The sequence below is a fragment of the Macrotis lagotis genome, chromosome 5 (genome assembly GCF_037893015.1).
Source record: "Macrotis lagotis isolate mMagLag1 chromosome 5, bilby.v1.9.chrom.fasta, whole genome shotgun sequence".
Taxonomy (NCBI): domain Eukaryota; kingdom Metazoa; phylum Chordata; class Mammalia; order Peramelemorphia; family Peramelidae; genus Macrotis; species Macrotis lagotis.
In genome coordinates this window covers 240,903,193-240,919,415 of record NC_133662.1, presented here as the reverse complement: position 1 = coordinate 240,919,415, position 16,223 = coordinate 240,903,193, and the positions used below count along the sequence as shown (strand labels likewise).

Sequence of the window (16,223 nt, the reverse complement as noted above, 5' to 3'; positions counted from 1 at the left end):
GACTAACCAATGAGTCGACAGAGAGCGATGACAGGGAGGAGGAAGGAATCTCATTGGGGCAGCTCCTTGATCTTCACTACCTTTGCGAGATTTGGAGTGTGCCCTTTTCTGGAGAAAAGCCAGAATAAACTTTTTTTTTTGCTCAGAGGAGTCTCTATATTTTTAAGTGAATTTTTATCCCATAAAGTTATATAAAATGAAAGGGACCTTGGATTCCTGAAGTTCCTTTTCACATTTATGCAAGGTTTTGTCTTTTACAGATCAGCATTTTGAGATGCCTTTTAAGAGAAAATGTCATTTAAATGTTGTGGCAGCTTCATCTCTCCTTGCCCAACCACTACTATCAGAGCAGATTTCTCAGATTAGCAATGTACAGGGGAAAAGAAAAAGTTGTTTAGCACCAAGGGAAAAGATGAGAGATATTGAGAGCTACTGGATCTTTTTACCAGGCATTTGATCTCTACTGGCCACAGTGAAGAAAATGAAAAATTATTTCTGTGACATAGAATTCTTAGAATTAGTGTCATGTAAGTGTGTCTTGGTTACAAATAAATATTTGTTTTATGAGTCAAATCTTATTATATATTAGCAGGACATATACATTAAATATTGTGTACCTTGATAAATTGTTTTATTTAATAAGCATAAAGCACAGTTGTAATATCATTTGAAGGATGTAAGTAAAGGTGATAAGACTGCTTGAAAGGTCCTTCAAAATCATTGGTATAAACATATGAAATATTCATAAGAATGAAGCCTTTCAAAATTAATGTGAAAGTCTATATTGATTAACTTGTCAGATTTTGTACAAAACTCTTTTCTTATTTTACTTTATATAAACCATGACAAAACACCAGTAAGCTTACAGTGCTATGAGTGATATTTATTAGCTTTGGAACAGTTAGTTGTTGACCCTTGCTTATCACCTTATCTATTATAAAGCATATTGTTTTAAAAATTAAGTTAATATTTGAATTTATACCAACCACCAAAATATATGTTGAGATAGACTGGCACAAAGGAAGATTGCTGAACTTGGTCAGAAAGGTCTGGGTTTAAATGTAACACTAGTTGTATAGCCATGGACAAGTAAATGACTTAATTCTGAGTTCTCAATTTCCTCCTTTATAAAATGGTATTAATATTATCTGTAGTACCTACCTCATGGACTTGTGAGGTAGAAATAAGATGTGTTAAAAAAAAAACACTGTAAAACTTTAGAAACAGCACCCAAATGCCTCTTACTAAGGTGAAATATTTGGTCTTTTTACCCTTCACAATCTTTCCTTCTCTGTTCCTTCCTTCCTACCCCTAATGCAAAAGACAGGGGTAGAGAAAAAGTTACATATGCATTTTTATAGAGTAAGAATGTTAAAGGTTTTGCTGTTTTGTTTACATGAGAACATAAGGGATCATGGAAGAAAATGACTGAACATAAAGAAGCTAGAAGTAGTCAAGGGAGAGTAAGGTATACAGAGGATGGAGGGAAAAAAGGAGGAGCTAGACAGTTACCAAAGTAACAATTCTCAGTTTCACTTTTCTTCAAGTTTATTTACATTTTAAAACTCAATCTCTCTGGCTCTTTTACAAGTTGAAACAGACTCCCAGCTTTGATAGATCAAAGGTATGAGTCAATGGGGGTAGTTTCAGGATCATTATGTAATGACAGAAATCCAGACAGTAGTTAGAAGATTATGATGACATAAATGTATACACCATTCTGTCTGGGTATACTTCTGTTTCCGGCAGCTGTCATCCAAATAGCAAACTTCTGACTGGGCTTTAACCGATTTGTTTGATTCTTTTTAATATGACTTTCCTAATCATAAAGGTATACATACTCTATTGGTTTTTGACTAAAATTATTTCACTCATGTTTTATTTTCCGTTTCCTTTGCTCTCATCAGGTTCTTTAAAGTGGTGGTGGGGGGAATAGTAGAGAAAGAAATGGGGGGAGATAGGTTTGGAGGGCTTTGAATTGAATGAGTTTACTTTGAATATCTCTTCCCACCTTCAAGATATCTTTCTGCATGCTTGTTGATTTTAAAGCATGACCCTAATGAAACAAAAGCAACAAATATAATCATCACTGAGCATTTAGCTCCACCTTCTATTCAAAAATTCCTTGCTGAACATCCTCCTTACAAATGTGTGCTGCTGGTCACAAGAAGAACCCTAAGAGAATATGTGGAAGGCTTGGAGCAAACCTGAGCTAATTCTTGTGAAAATGAAATCACGCATGCTCATCGCTATAATCTTCATTAAAGATAGGACAATGAATTCTTGTTTCATTAAATCCAAAGAAGATATTTCAACTAATCAAATTTTCCCAGCTTGACTTTTTTAATCACTTAACCAATCACCTTACCAATCCTATGTTCACCCGACTATCCATCACTAATCAAAGTCTCAGCATGCTTCTCACCTATAATCCCATATCAATTTAGTGACTTCTGGCTTTCCTTCATTTGCTTGTGGACTTATTTGGATCACTGAAATGATCTTGTTTGCATTGCAGAGCTCTCATTTGGAAGAAAGTGAATCAGCGATACTTTGCTGTGAATGTGAAGAATCAGAAATCTTTACTGATTTCAATGTACGTAAGGTATATATTTTTCTGACCTCTGACAATTAAAAGAAAGGCATATTGGATAGCCTTGGCACATCAGTTTACTGGTATAGTACCTAAGGTGGCATTCCCTTGGGCTTTAGTTTGCTCTGAAAAGCACACCCACTCTTGGTCCATTGAATGGTGTTTAATAACAGGACTACAGGTTAAACTGGATTTCCTCAAAAGAAGATTCACAATGAAAGTGAATGAAGGGTTTGGTGGTGGGTTTTTAAAAGAATGACCCTTTCTGAAGAATGCACTAGTACTAGAAAAACTAGCAATTGAATGATTACATAAACTAAATTCCCACCATCTTTTCTCCCTTAAGATTATTAACATCAAAATTGAGATGAATAACTTAGAAAACTGTGTTGAGTCTATCTAGGTCCTATTAAACTTGGTAAAAAATTATTACTTAGATTTGTTAACTGTTTGTTATGTGCTAAACACTGTGCTATTTAGTCCACATACTAAGTGCCCTGATAGGATAAATATCGCCGAGTTGATTGAACCTATTGAACCTTGCTAAATTTTTTTTTAGATGGTAAGCCAGACATGTTTTCTATTTAGGGAGGTTCTGTTTTAGCTTAAAATTTCAAGGTGTCTCATTGAAAATCAGTAATGGGGGGCAGCTAGGTGGCACAGTAGATAAAGCACCAGCCTTGGAGTCAGGAGTACCCTGGTTCAAATCTGGTCTCAGACACTAATTACCTAGCTGTATGGCCTTGGGCAAGCCACTTAACCCCATTGCCTTGCAAAAAAACTAAAAAAAAAAAAAGAAAATCAGTAATGGAAAATAAAAGATACAGCATTATTGAGATTAGAGTTGACTAGGAAAATTATTTTTTTAAGAATCATTGTTTTGAAATGATTTCCTTTACGCCATACAAAGTTTTTGTTTATTTGTTTTGGGCCAGGAGCTGAAGAGAAAGGAAGAATACAGAAATGTCTTTAAATATATTATCTATCATGTACAGTGATATAGCATTGATATGGAAATGTGGAGTGGAGCCCTAATGATTTTCAACTATAAAATACGATGGGGCCATCTCATCTCGAGTCATTCTGATCTATATCTTGCCACTGGACCCAGATGATACCAGATGAGAGAGTGAGGCTGGTAACTTTATACACTGTGTCACTTAAATCTAATTCACTTACAGATCATGACTTCACCTTCCATGGTCCTCTTTGAAACTAAGAACAAACAACCGCCTGTGGGTTAGAATTAGCTGCCCCACTAGGAACCTAACTGACCAGTTCCATGTGGGAAACTCAACTCCTTCCTCCCTCCTTCTCTCTCTTTTCCCTCCATTATTTCCCTCCTTTCATCCCTCCTCCCCCCGCCCCTTTCTCCATATAGGGAATCATACCATTACCTTTGAGTGCTCTGCCCAAAGCTCTGATTCCTGAAACTGAGGAAGTTACCTTGGGGTTTGCTTTTTTATGGACCATATCTTAAACCCATATCACTCCATCTGTCATTGACTGGTCAACAATAGATCCTAACCCAGACCTCACTTGGTCATTGTTTGGGTTCTGATGGCTCCAAATGAGTGTAAGTAGCAAACTGTTTCTGTTTTGACCAGAAATCTTTACCTCCCAGATTGATTTTTTTTTAATTAGGTAAAAGATTAGACCATTCTTTTTACCTAGCTTTAATCACTGAATGAGTGAGCATGCCTCAGAAAAGACCTGAGAAAGACTTTAACTAGAAAATTCAAAATCTCCCACTACATCTAGGTTTATCTCCAGTCTTTCTAATCTGTGTCTTGCCATTGGACCCCCAGTACCTGGAGGAGAGAATGAGGTGAAGACTGCACAGCTATGCTTCATTTAAATGCAGTTCACTTGCAAGTCATGACATCAACTTCCCAATGTCTTGGACTTCTTTAAGAATGAAAGACAAACTACCAAATTGGATAGGAGCAATCTTTTTGAATATACATTTAGTTCTAGTTTCCCCTCATCCCCCCCCCCCATCATCGCATGTAGTTTAGAGGGTGGGAGACAAAGTTCCTTTAATTTCCAAGTCATTTCTTAATTCACTAAGTCTATAAAAGTCCAATTGACATTGAAATATTTCATCACAGTAAAATCAAAAAGATCAAATAGATGACTTAACATGCCAAAGAAATAAATTAATTGAATATTTAAGCATTTATTGCAGAATAAATATAAATATGGTCAACATATCGTATTTGAAAGTGTAATGTTTTACCCTCAGAGTATATTTGCCAATATAAAAAACACAATGTAGAATGAATAAACTGCTTTTTCCTCTAATTACAAAACTTCATTTTTCTGGTTACCAGATTATGTTAAGGTGTTCCTTTCCCCCCATGATTACATATTGATATTAATACCTCTTCTGAATCTTCACAACGTCTAATGAACCATAGACATGAAATTTCATGGTTATTACAAATGTTGATCCAAATAAGATGAAAATCAGTGGATTTCTGAATTGGTTTTAAGTTAAATATAAAATGTAAATCTTTGTGACTTTTCTTTGTTAGATGTGGTCAAAGAAGGGTGCCCACCAGAGATTTTCCTGTTTCCAATTGCCTGGTTAATAACCTTTTTCTACTTCATCCTGTTGACCTACCAGTAAGGAATATTATGTGGTTGTGACTGGAGGATTTAACTCAATTTTGAAGTGACCCTGTGAAGCTTAACCTTACTTAGAGTCACCTTTAGATAGGAGATGGCCCCTTCCTTCAATTTCCTTCTCTGTAAAATGAGGGTATTAGACTAGATTATGTCTAAGATCCCTTCTAGTTCTAAATCATGACCCATCAGAATGGCTATGTTACTTAGTCATTTTTACTTCATAGTGGTCTGAGGCAGTTCTTATGTCAGGAACTTAGCTAACTCGGATTTTTGTCATCTGTCTCTCAAGGCAGACCCTAGTTTGAACCAAAAAGGTTTTTAAGAATAGAGTCAGTAAATATTCATACACTTGTCAGTATTCGAAACAAAGTTTACTCAAGTTGCGAAAGGAGAAAGATGAAACAAAAGCTGTCATTTTTAGAATTTTGTAATATAGTTAGTTTTATTTATATACAGTGTGTGTTATTGGACTTCCTGTACTTTCTACTCCTCTCTGCTCTACCTTCCTAGAGAGAGTAGGGATCACAGAGTGAATATGATGACAGCATGGATTTTTGTGGTGCTTTAATCACATTTGCACATACATGCATAGGCACACATGTTTTATTATGCAATATTTCATCTAACCCTCATAACACTTTTGCAAGAATCTATCATAGGGATTGTTATCCTCAGAGAAGCTATGATCTGCCTAAGCTCCCATACCTAGTAAGCTATGGTGCCATGATTTTAAACCTGGGACTCCTGACTTCTAGATCAATGTTCTTTCTATTGTACTGCCTTGCTCAATACTTAGATCTGACAATAATGAAAGCCCTTTGAAAAGTAAAGTGCTGAACAAATATAAGACATTACTATTGTTATCATTTAATATTTCTTCAAAAAAAACTGTCATTTCATTCATTATGACAAATCTCAGAAGGGAATTTTGAGTTACTGTGGTCTAAGCAAAACCAAATAAAATGGCCTTCTTTGGTGGCCAACTTTCTAAGCAGTGACTCTCCAAACATAACTGGGTTGACTGGTGTTCAGGAAACAGAAAAAGAGTCAGTCATCAGCCCTTTCCATTTTAGGGGGATCTGCCAGAACTCATGTTTCTCTGCCTTAATCTTTTAAGAACCCAGTGTAGCCACAGTGAAGCATTAGTGGAGGAATTGTCTAAAGGCAAGGTTTATTTCCATAATGCATTTTTGTCCTTGAAATATAACTGTAGGATACTTGCTGCATGACTCTGCATGCATCCAGTCTAGTAGTTCTCCTAAACTTGACCATTTGTCACGTACTACAACATTCACCCTTACTCAAACTTCCACTTAAGATTTCTAAGTGGAGTCTTTACATGTTAAAAGCTTTTCCTGATATGTGGGGATATCAAGAAATCATTGCATAGGCCTTTATTGAACACTTAACTATGTAGTGCTAGGTACTAGGGGAGATACAAAGATTAAATAAGGTGTGGTCCTAGGACTTTTGGAATTTATAATGCAGTAGAAAGATAAGCAAACAATTAGGATACAAAAGAAAGAATGATAAATGCCTAAGAAAAGTTTTCAAGATCCATTTTGAAATATATAAAATTTGGGACAAGGTAGTTTTCCAGGGAGTTTCATGGGTCTTATAGGTTGAATAAGATTAAAAGAGGAGGGGCAAAGTAAGCTAGATTGTTTTTTGAAAATGTGAAAAACTCTCTATTCCTCCCAGAAATGGAGTTTCATCTGCTAATACTATTATCTTCTCATTGTTTTATCATTTTGAGAAATGGAAACTATAGTTCCAAAGAACTGAAAATAAGTATTACTCAGAGAGTAACAGAAAGGTTCATGGTGAATGTGAGTATACTGTAACAGAACAAATTAAGAGCCACAAAAGATTTACATTACAAAGATGATGAGCTAGTTCTAAGGTTAATGTGCAGAATCATAACTATGTGTATTTTGGATGTCAGGAGAAATTGATAAAGACTCTAGCACCTTGGATAGATCCTCTGTGCCTATGGGGAATTTCTGAGATCATGTGGACCAGTCACAATAAGGTGGTTAGGCCTGGATTGAATTGAAATGAAATCTATATCATGCAAGAGAATTGAGATATGAGATTGCAGACCTATTTGAATTAAGAATTTCAAAACATAAAAATGAGAAAAAAAACTTTACAGACAATATGGGATACATAGGGGAGATCAAAAAAAATCATCCATATGGAAGCAAAATTTATAGGGCCTTGGTGACTTACTAGATGTCAGAGGCAAGAATCAAAGATAACACCTATATTTCAGTGACATTGCTGAAGTAGACCCATCTCAGGGAGATAGGCAACTGTCTTCAAAAGATTACTTGACAATAATCAGAACCTACAAAGAAATCCTGACCATAAAAGCTGCCAATTTTAAGAAATTATTTGCGGCTAGAAAAGCTACCCCATAAATCCCTGTTGGACCTTTCTTTTAGATATATTATAATTATACACTAGAGCAGCTAGGTGACACAATGGATAGAGCACTGGGCCTGGAATCAGTAAGTCTCATCTTCCTGAGCTCAAAGCTGGCCTCACACGTTTACTGACTGTGTGACCCAGGGCAAGTCACAACCCTGTTTGCCTCAATTTCCTTATCTGTAAAATTAGCTGGAGAAGAAAATGGCAGACCACTCCAATAACTCTGCCAAGAAAACCCCGAATGAGGTCACAGAGAGTGACCAAAACTCTTGAACAACAAAAACAACTTGATTACGTGGCCTAATTGTAAACCATTATGCAGTGATCATGAAGGAGATCTCCAGTTTAGTGACCTCATTCACTTATTAGAGTGACTTAGCTGGCTATGCCTCATTCAAAGTTGATGAGGAAGCTGAAGCAGCAGGAATTTAGATGGTGAGTCATTCATAGCTCAAGTGCTTGACATTTTCCTAGGGCTTGCAGATATTGAGTGTTGAATTCATCTAGCACCCTTGCATTATCAGTATTTTCTAAATGACAAGAGTCAAGGAGGAAAATTTGTATGCTTTGCCCAGAAATTTTCAAGAAGATCAGAACCCAGCTGATCACTAGCCCTGAGCAGGCAGCACTGCCATTAACATCCATAGTTATAGGTACTGTCCTTTTGTGAAATCTATTGCTCAGACTGCAGAAATGTACAAAGAATACCTGCCACTTTGCTTTTTTAGCTATTCTTGACTTATTTTGGGGACATATGTGGGGAAAAAGGTGAATAGTTTTCATTTTTTTTTCTGATCCCAAGAACAAATAGGGTGGAAAGAATATGTGGAGTTTTTAAAAATTGCTTAAAATACATTTGTTGTAATCTATTTCCTAATTTTCTTTTAAATTCTGTTTATTGTCATATCTAGTTTTTTGGGTTTTATGGGGGTTTTTTGGAAGGCAGTGGGGTAAAGTGACTTTGCCTACAGTCACACAGCTAGGTAATTTTTAAATGTCTGAGGCTGAATTTGAACTTGGGTCCTCTTGACTTCAGAGCCGGTGCTCTATCTACTGCGCCACCTAGCTGCCCCCATATCTTAGATTTTTTTTTTTATCATACTTTCTTTCAAAAATGAGTTTCTTCCTCTCTTGGAGGAGAATTACTTGAAACAACAGTTTACAAAAGAAAGGGTTGGGGTGAAGCTCAATAAACCAACCTACAAATGAGTTCTGTCTGGTAGTATATGCAGTATTCTATACCCTCTAGTCACCATCTCTACAATGAAGGGTGATAGATTCATTTTCTCAGATGTTCTCTAGTACCAAGCTTGTTCATCATAATTATATAGCATTCAAACTTTTCATTTTCATGACCTAAGAGTAAGTTTATTTGGTTTTTTTAATGGTGTTAAGACCTTCTGTTAGGGAACATTTCTACTTCTCTTTCATCTTATACACAAAGATATACCACATAATCCCTAAGAGGAGCTATCATCCTTCTACTTCCTTTATGATTTTCAAGGTTTAACAAGCACAAAATGTTAGGTGTTATTTAAAGAGTGGCTGCATAATGAATTTTGGACAGGGAACTTTAAAGAAAATAAAGGCTTTTCTTTTTATTTTGAGTAGCATCTTTATTTTTTTCATCCACATGCAAATATATATTTTTAAGTTTCAAAATTTCCTTCTACCCTCCTTTCCCTCTCTCCTACCCTCAGCAGTGAACAGTCAGGTTAACATTGTACATACATATTTTTGATAAACATGTTTATAGATTAATCCTTTTCAGTATGAGGAATTAGGATTGAGGGAAAGAGATAAGAAATAATTTTTATAGTATTAATCAGATTGTGAAGGGTTATTTTGTTTTGTTTTTCTTCCTCTGGATGGGAATAACATTGTCCATATCTGGTCTAATGTGTAGTGTAGCTCTCTGAACTGCTGAGAGGAGCTGCTTCCATCAAGGTTGATTATCTCATAATGTTGTTGTTAATGTGTACATTGTTCTCTTGGTTCTGCTCCCTTCATTCAGCCTCAGATCCTCTAAGTTATGCCATGCTTTTCTAGAGTCTGACCATTTATGGATTCTTATAGAACAATACCATAACTTTTTTGCTAGTCCCCAATTGATGGGCATCCCCTCAATTTCCAATTCTTTGCCACTACAAAAAGTGCTGCTATGAATATTTTGAAACATGGGACTTTTCTCATTTTTATGATTTCTTATGGATATAGGCTAAGAATTAGAATTGCTGAGGTCAAAGGAAATGAATTTTTTTATTGCTCTTTGGGCATAGTTCCATATTGCTCTTCAGAATAGTTGGCTCCATTAACAACTGCACTAGCTATGTATTAATGTCCTAATCCTCCCACAACCTCTCCAACATTGATCATTTTCCCTTTTTCTCATTGTGGTCAATCTGATAGGTGTGAGGTGATACCGCATAGTTGTTTTAATTTGCATTTCTCTAATCAATAATGATTTGGAGCATGATTATATATATATATATATATATATATATATATATATAAACTTTTTAATTTTTTCATTTGAAAATGGTCTATTCATTTCCTTTGTCCATTTATCATTTGGGGTGTGACTTGGAACCTTATAAATCTGATGCAACTCTTTATTTTAGAATTGAGACCTTTATCAGAACTCCTAGTTGTAAAGATTGTTTCCGAGCTTTTGATTTCCTTCTAATTTTGGTAGCATTGATTTTATTAGTGCAAAAAGTTTTTAATTTAATATAGTCAAAATCATTCATTCTGTAGTTTATAATGTACTCTAATTCTTGTTTGAGCATAAATTTATCCCCTTTCCATAGATCTGATAGAGTATTTCTTAATCTATTAATTTATCTATGGTGTCACCCTTTATGTCTAAATCCTGTACCCATTTTCACCTTATTTTGGAATAGGGTGTGAGATATGGGTCTATGCCTAGCTTTTGCCATACTATATTCCAGTTTTCCCCACAATTTTTGTCACATAGTAAATTCTTATCCCAGAAGTTGATATCTTTGGGTTTGTCAAACAGTAAAATGCTGTAGTCATTTCCTGTAGTTTATTTTGAACCTGACACAATCCACTGATTCCATTACTATTTCTTTTTTTTTTTTTTGCAAGACAAATGGGGTTAAGTGGCTTGCCCAAGGCCACACAGCTAGGTAATCATTAAGTGTCTGAGATCACATTTGAACTCAGGTCCTCCTGACTCCAAGGCTGGTGCTCTATCGACTGCGCCACCTAGCTGCCCCGAGTTAAAATCCAACCTCAGACACTTAATAGTTACCTAGCTGTGTGGCCTTGGGCAAGCCACTTAACCCCATTGCCTTGAAAAATCTAAAAAAAAAAAAGTATCAATAACTCTAGGGGTAATTGGGGGGGAAATATGAAAATTTAGTTTATATTATTTTTCTCTTGTAACTTGTGAGTTTAATTTCTCCCCATGAAAAGGTCAGAGATCTTTGGATGTCCATCTTCTCAAAGGGTATGTACTCTGAGAAGTCATTTTTGTAAAGTGGAGACACAAGGATCAATGAGGAGAAAAATGCAGAGATTTAAGCATTTTTTTTTAAAAAGGCATTATAGAAGACCCTGAATTGAAGCATCAGTGGAGGGAACTGCTCTCTGTATCAGAAACAGAAGCTGCTTTACTTTCAAAACTCTCTGAAACATCATCTTCTTTTCCTTGTACTACTTGGTGCCTTAGGATGAATTCAGTATTATGAACTGATTAAAAACAACAAATATTTATTAGAACTGGAAATAGAAGTAAATCCAGTAAAGAAAAAATCTACTGTTTAAAACTGCTTTTATAAATTCCAAGATTGGGAACTCAAACAAGATACTGACTTATGGATAAAATGATAACACAGTCTGTTATATAGAAGCACATTTTGTATTTTATAGAGATCCAACAGGAACATCAGATTCAATAGGTTGTACTTTATTCTTTTCTGGGTATTTTCTATTCATGTTCTCCTGCTCATCTTGCAGAAAATCAAATCTGATTGACAAATCAATTTAACAGAAGAGAAAGAAGTGAGTATAAGAGGAAAATCTGTTGCTAAGGAGATGTGAGTTTCTGAAGGCCAGCATACCAAGCTGAGAACAGCTGGCCCTGAGCAATTCAGACATGTACTACCATTGAGTCACAAAGATGAGTGGATGATGGGAGGCCTGGGGTGGGAGGATGGGGGCATGTGATGGAGCTGCAGCTTTGAGAGAGTAGATAAATGTTAGATGCCATTAGCACTCAGACAAAAATGCTCTTTTTCCTTTAAAGGCAGAAAAAAATTCAAGTGGTGATTATAGACATAAAAAGAGTCACATGCGAGATAGTGTTTTTCCTTTTGTCCTAAGAAAGAAGGGAAACCAATCATTTGGTTTATCCTATGGGATGAAAAATGTCAAATGAGTTTCAGAGTATTTCTACCTAGAAGTATTTCCATCTTTGCAGAGTATCCTACCTTCACTGCCTCATGCTCACATTGGTGATTACTTGTTTTGAACCCAAATTTTTGAATTCCACACTATTGTTCTTTCCATAACACCATCATTTTTGACTTTCAAAAAAAATCTCATTTTTTCCTTTAGTGATTGTAAATGTACAAAAGGAGTGAGGTTAATTGTTGGGGGTCTTTGTAGACAATTTTTCTTTTAATTAACTTTATCCATTTCTTCATCTGGCACTTTTGAACCCACAGGTCACAAAGGTGGCATATACATTTGCAACAGTTTATGAAACTCTTTAAATAAATGATCAAATGCTATAAAGGAAAGAGTAAATCTTTTAAAATAGTTTAATACATTTGGACTATAAACGCTGTTGGGATGCATTTGATTTACTCAGTTATAACCCAGAGTAATTGCATTCAACTAACTTTGTGAGGTAGGCCAGATGTAGGTGAGATTGAAGTGAGATCAGTAGCTCAGGAAGGCCAAAACAATAAGCCTAAGACTTAGACTAAACACTTTCTATTCTCCAGATCAATGATGATGAGAAACTGCATTTGTTCTGTAGAAGAAAAAATTCAGGAAATAATTTGAAAATTCCTGAAATCTAGGGTGGTAGCTTCATGTCTATCAGGAACACAAGTATAAAAATTGTTGATGGAAGCAGATCATTGATGATCACAGAACTCTTACAAAGGGAAGAGAAATTATTGTGGACAGACCATACCTTTTTATGGAACCTCCTTTGACCTGCAGAATGTGTGTGGCTAGTTGTTTGCTGAGAGAAGAGCTGGAGCTGATGGTGGGATTCCCAAGTAACTGTCAGCATTCCTCTCTTACAGAGCCAGGGCATCCCTAGGCTTTCACTCATCATGATTCCCTAATTTATTTAACAGGGAAGTTCATGAAGCCCTTCCAGTTTTAGATGAGAGATAAAGAAAGAATGAAGATCCTGACTCCCTTTTCCTTCCTTTTTGACCTCTTTATTGGTGGTGACCCCCAAGAATTGTTGTATGATGAGAGTCCAGTTAATCCTATATACAGTGGACATATATTTCTGATGTGATTTGCCATTTAGCATAAAGTGCCACTCCATAGCTGATGTTTGATTGCAAGAGCAAAACAACTGAATGATAGCTGTCCTTTCAAACTCCTGAAGGGTAGAGCTTGTGTCATCCTAATTTGTATTTACCATGGTACCTAGCACATTTGAGTGAATATATAAAGGTGATTTTACTCACACATCATCAGTAGGAGATGTGCTTCTATCCAGCAGTGATGGATTTGTTTTGATCCATCCACATGTTTTTCACTGATCATAATTATGAACTGTGGCAAAAATTTCCCAAGAGCTGGTCAAGGCCAGGGAGTCAAGCTGATTTATCATCATGGATCTGGAATTGGAAAGAGTACATTATAGGTCACCTTATACAGTTCCTTCGTTTTACAGTAAGGAAACAATTCCAGAAAGGAGAAACCAATTGCATAAGCCACCCTGGTAGTAAATTGGATTCAGAATCTAGGCTTTTGATAAGTTCAGCTTTCTTTCCATTCTCTCATTCTGTTTAGTCTCAAGGAACTGAACAAAACTATCCACCTCCCAACAAAACAGAAACTATGAATTTGGTTGAAAAAAATACAGAAGGTTGGAGTTAAAAGGAACCCTGGCTGTCATTTAATTTGGTCCCTCTTTTTACAAATAGGACCTAGGGAGAAACTTGACCACCATCATAGATATTAAGTCATGGAACCTGGGATCATACTCAGCTCTTTGCATTGTGCCAATGCTTATATAGCATGAACCCCAGCAGAATGCTTAGAAGGCTCAGGCTTTTCAATCAGCTGAGATCTCTCTGCCACTGTGCAGCCCAAGGTGAAAATTAATATCATTGCCTCCACTTAGAAATCACATCCAAGAAAATTCTGGGAACATAGAGAGGGTGTCTTTCCATGATGCATGGCAAAGCAGTTAGTGAAGGAGACCAAGCAGATAGATGTGGAATGAAAATCAAATGTAGGTGGTGGGTAGTTCTTCATATGGAGAAATGTTCACATTTGGTCCAAGTTATTCCTCTCTCCACTACAATTTCCTCTAAGATCAAATTATAAACTCCTCTATTTAATGCCTAAAGCCCTTTACAATCTGATCCCTACCTGCCTTTCCAGTTTTCTTAGACTTTGCCTTTTAGCCATACTGGCCTCCTGGCTATCCTGCACACAGACAGCTTTCCATTTCCAGTGTGCTCACCTTAGCATTGGCTGGACCCTAGTCCTCCATACCAGTCTGACCTTACCTTTTCTCTGAGTTTACTGGCTACCTTCAAGATTCAGCTCAAGCACAACCTCTCCTGAATCCCTGAAACTGCTAGAATTTACTCTCCCCAAATTACAAGGCATATCTTCATTTCTACAAGACCTCCCTCTTAGACTAGGAATTCTTTCCCTTTTTTGTATTTATATCCTCATGTGGTCTTAGAATCCCTTGCTTTTGGAATTACTGAATATTGTTTGTTAAGTTCACAGTAATATAAAGGAACTTTTCATTTAAATCAGGCTGGAAAAAGCTAGGAGACACTTATTCCCTCTCATATCAATATCAGAAATCTTGATAAGCAAATTGCCAAACTAGGTCCACAGTTCTAACACTTTCTATTGGGGCCAAGCATGCTGACTCTATGGCAACTCCACTGAAGGTAACTAGGTTTGTATATGTGTTTTGGATCATTTTTAGATAATAAACAATTCTATCCAACATATTAACAAAGCATTATCCATATCTTTTTTTTAATTTTCATTTCAAATGAGAGATGAGCTTTAAACTTTAGGATCCTGATGATCTAAACTTAATTCAGAAAGCCAAGTACTGGAGAGACACGGGATTCAAGAATTAAATAGAGGGTGTAAATGAAGAGATCAATCTTTCCTGTAGTGTCTTTCAGAACACTGTTTAGAAGGAATAAAGCAGAAAAAGCAGGTGAGATTGCTTTTGCACCGAAGCAGCTGAGGTGTTTCCTGATCTGTGGCCCAGGAAATGGTTTCATTTAAAAAAACACACCCATTTAAATTCCTTACCAACTCAGCTCACATCTAAAGAACTAAGCTACTACCATAATTTAAGTGAAGAGTTACTCCCATTTTCTCACTTGAATGTATTTTAGGAGAGCAAGGCAGATTGGATGTGTCCAAGCTTGTGACTTCAAAAATTAATCACACATCATTAATTTTATTGGATCATAACAGTTAGATGGTATAATGAATAGAATGCTAGGCCTGGCAAAAAAACTGTATGTGTGATTCTGGGCAAGTCACTTAGCCTTCTTTCCTAAGTTTCCTTGCTTGTAAAATGGAGATAACAGTAGCACTTATCTTCCTTGTATTGTTGTGAGATTGATGTGCTTGGGCCAGGACTTGGCACCTCAGAAGAGTTGTTGAAGTATTAGCTATTATAACTATCAAAATGGTGCTATAGGTTGTGTATGTTGGAGGTGGGGAGGGAGCCATGTAGAAGGATATGATGTGAGTAAAGTCCAAATTCTCCAGCTTGGTCTTCCAGGCCCTCTGCAGTGTGACTTCTGTCTCTTTTCAGTCATTTCTCCCATGATCCCACTTCTGGCACCCTGTTTCACAGCCAGTCTGAACCACTCTCCACCCTCATGCCTTGATACTCCACCTTTATCCTCCTATTTGCCTGGGAGGACCTTCTCTTCTCTGCTCCACCTGCCCAATCCCTACCTGTCCTTGCAGGTTGGGGGCAAACTCTTCCTTGTAGTCTTATTTGATTGTTCAAGCCAGAAAGATTGTTGCCCTTAGGAGCTCTTACACCTCCATACTACACTATAGTGAAATGCTGTCTGAATCTTCTTTCTTCTAGTAGACTGGTAATGCCCTAAGGGCAGGGATCAGGCTTCTTTCTATCTATTGAGGTTCCTAGCAAAGTGCCTAGTCTGTATTAATTGGTTAATAAGCTTAGCCCTCCCCAACACCAAGCTATGGTAGAGCTGTTTTTCTAAAACCACTTGAAACCACTTCATTTCCTTTACCTTGCTTGATGCTGTGGGGCCTGCAGGAATTGTTCCAGAAACAGAACAGGTTTAGATCACAGCCTCAGGGTACTTGGAAAATC

At 36.6% G+C, this 16,223-nt stretch overlaps 1 protein-coding gene across 3 annotated transcripts in view; it reads left to right on the top strand.

Moving 5' to 3' along the window:
- Positions 1–16,223, top strand: part of SSH2 (slingshot protein phosphatase 2) — a 243,608-nt gene that overhangs the window by 73,434 nt on the left and 153,951 nt on the right. For 2 of the 3 annotated variants that reach the window (XM_074189117.1, XM_074189115.1), the window contains exon 2: positions 2,519–2,596. The exons of the other annotated variant lie outside the window; for it this stretch is intronic. In XM_074189117.1, coding sequence (XP_074045218.1) covers positions 2,519–2,596 — 78 coding nt within the window. The remainder of the gene's footprint in view (positions 1–2,518; positions 2,597–16,223) is intronic. 3 annotated transcript variants of the gene reach the window in all.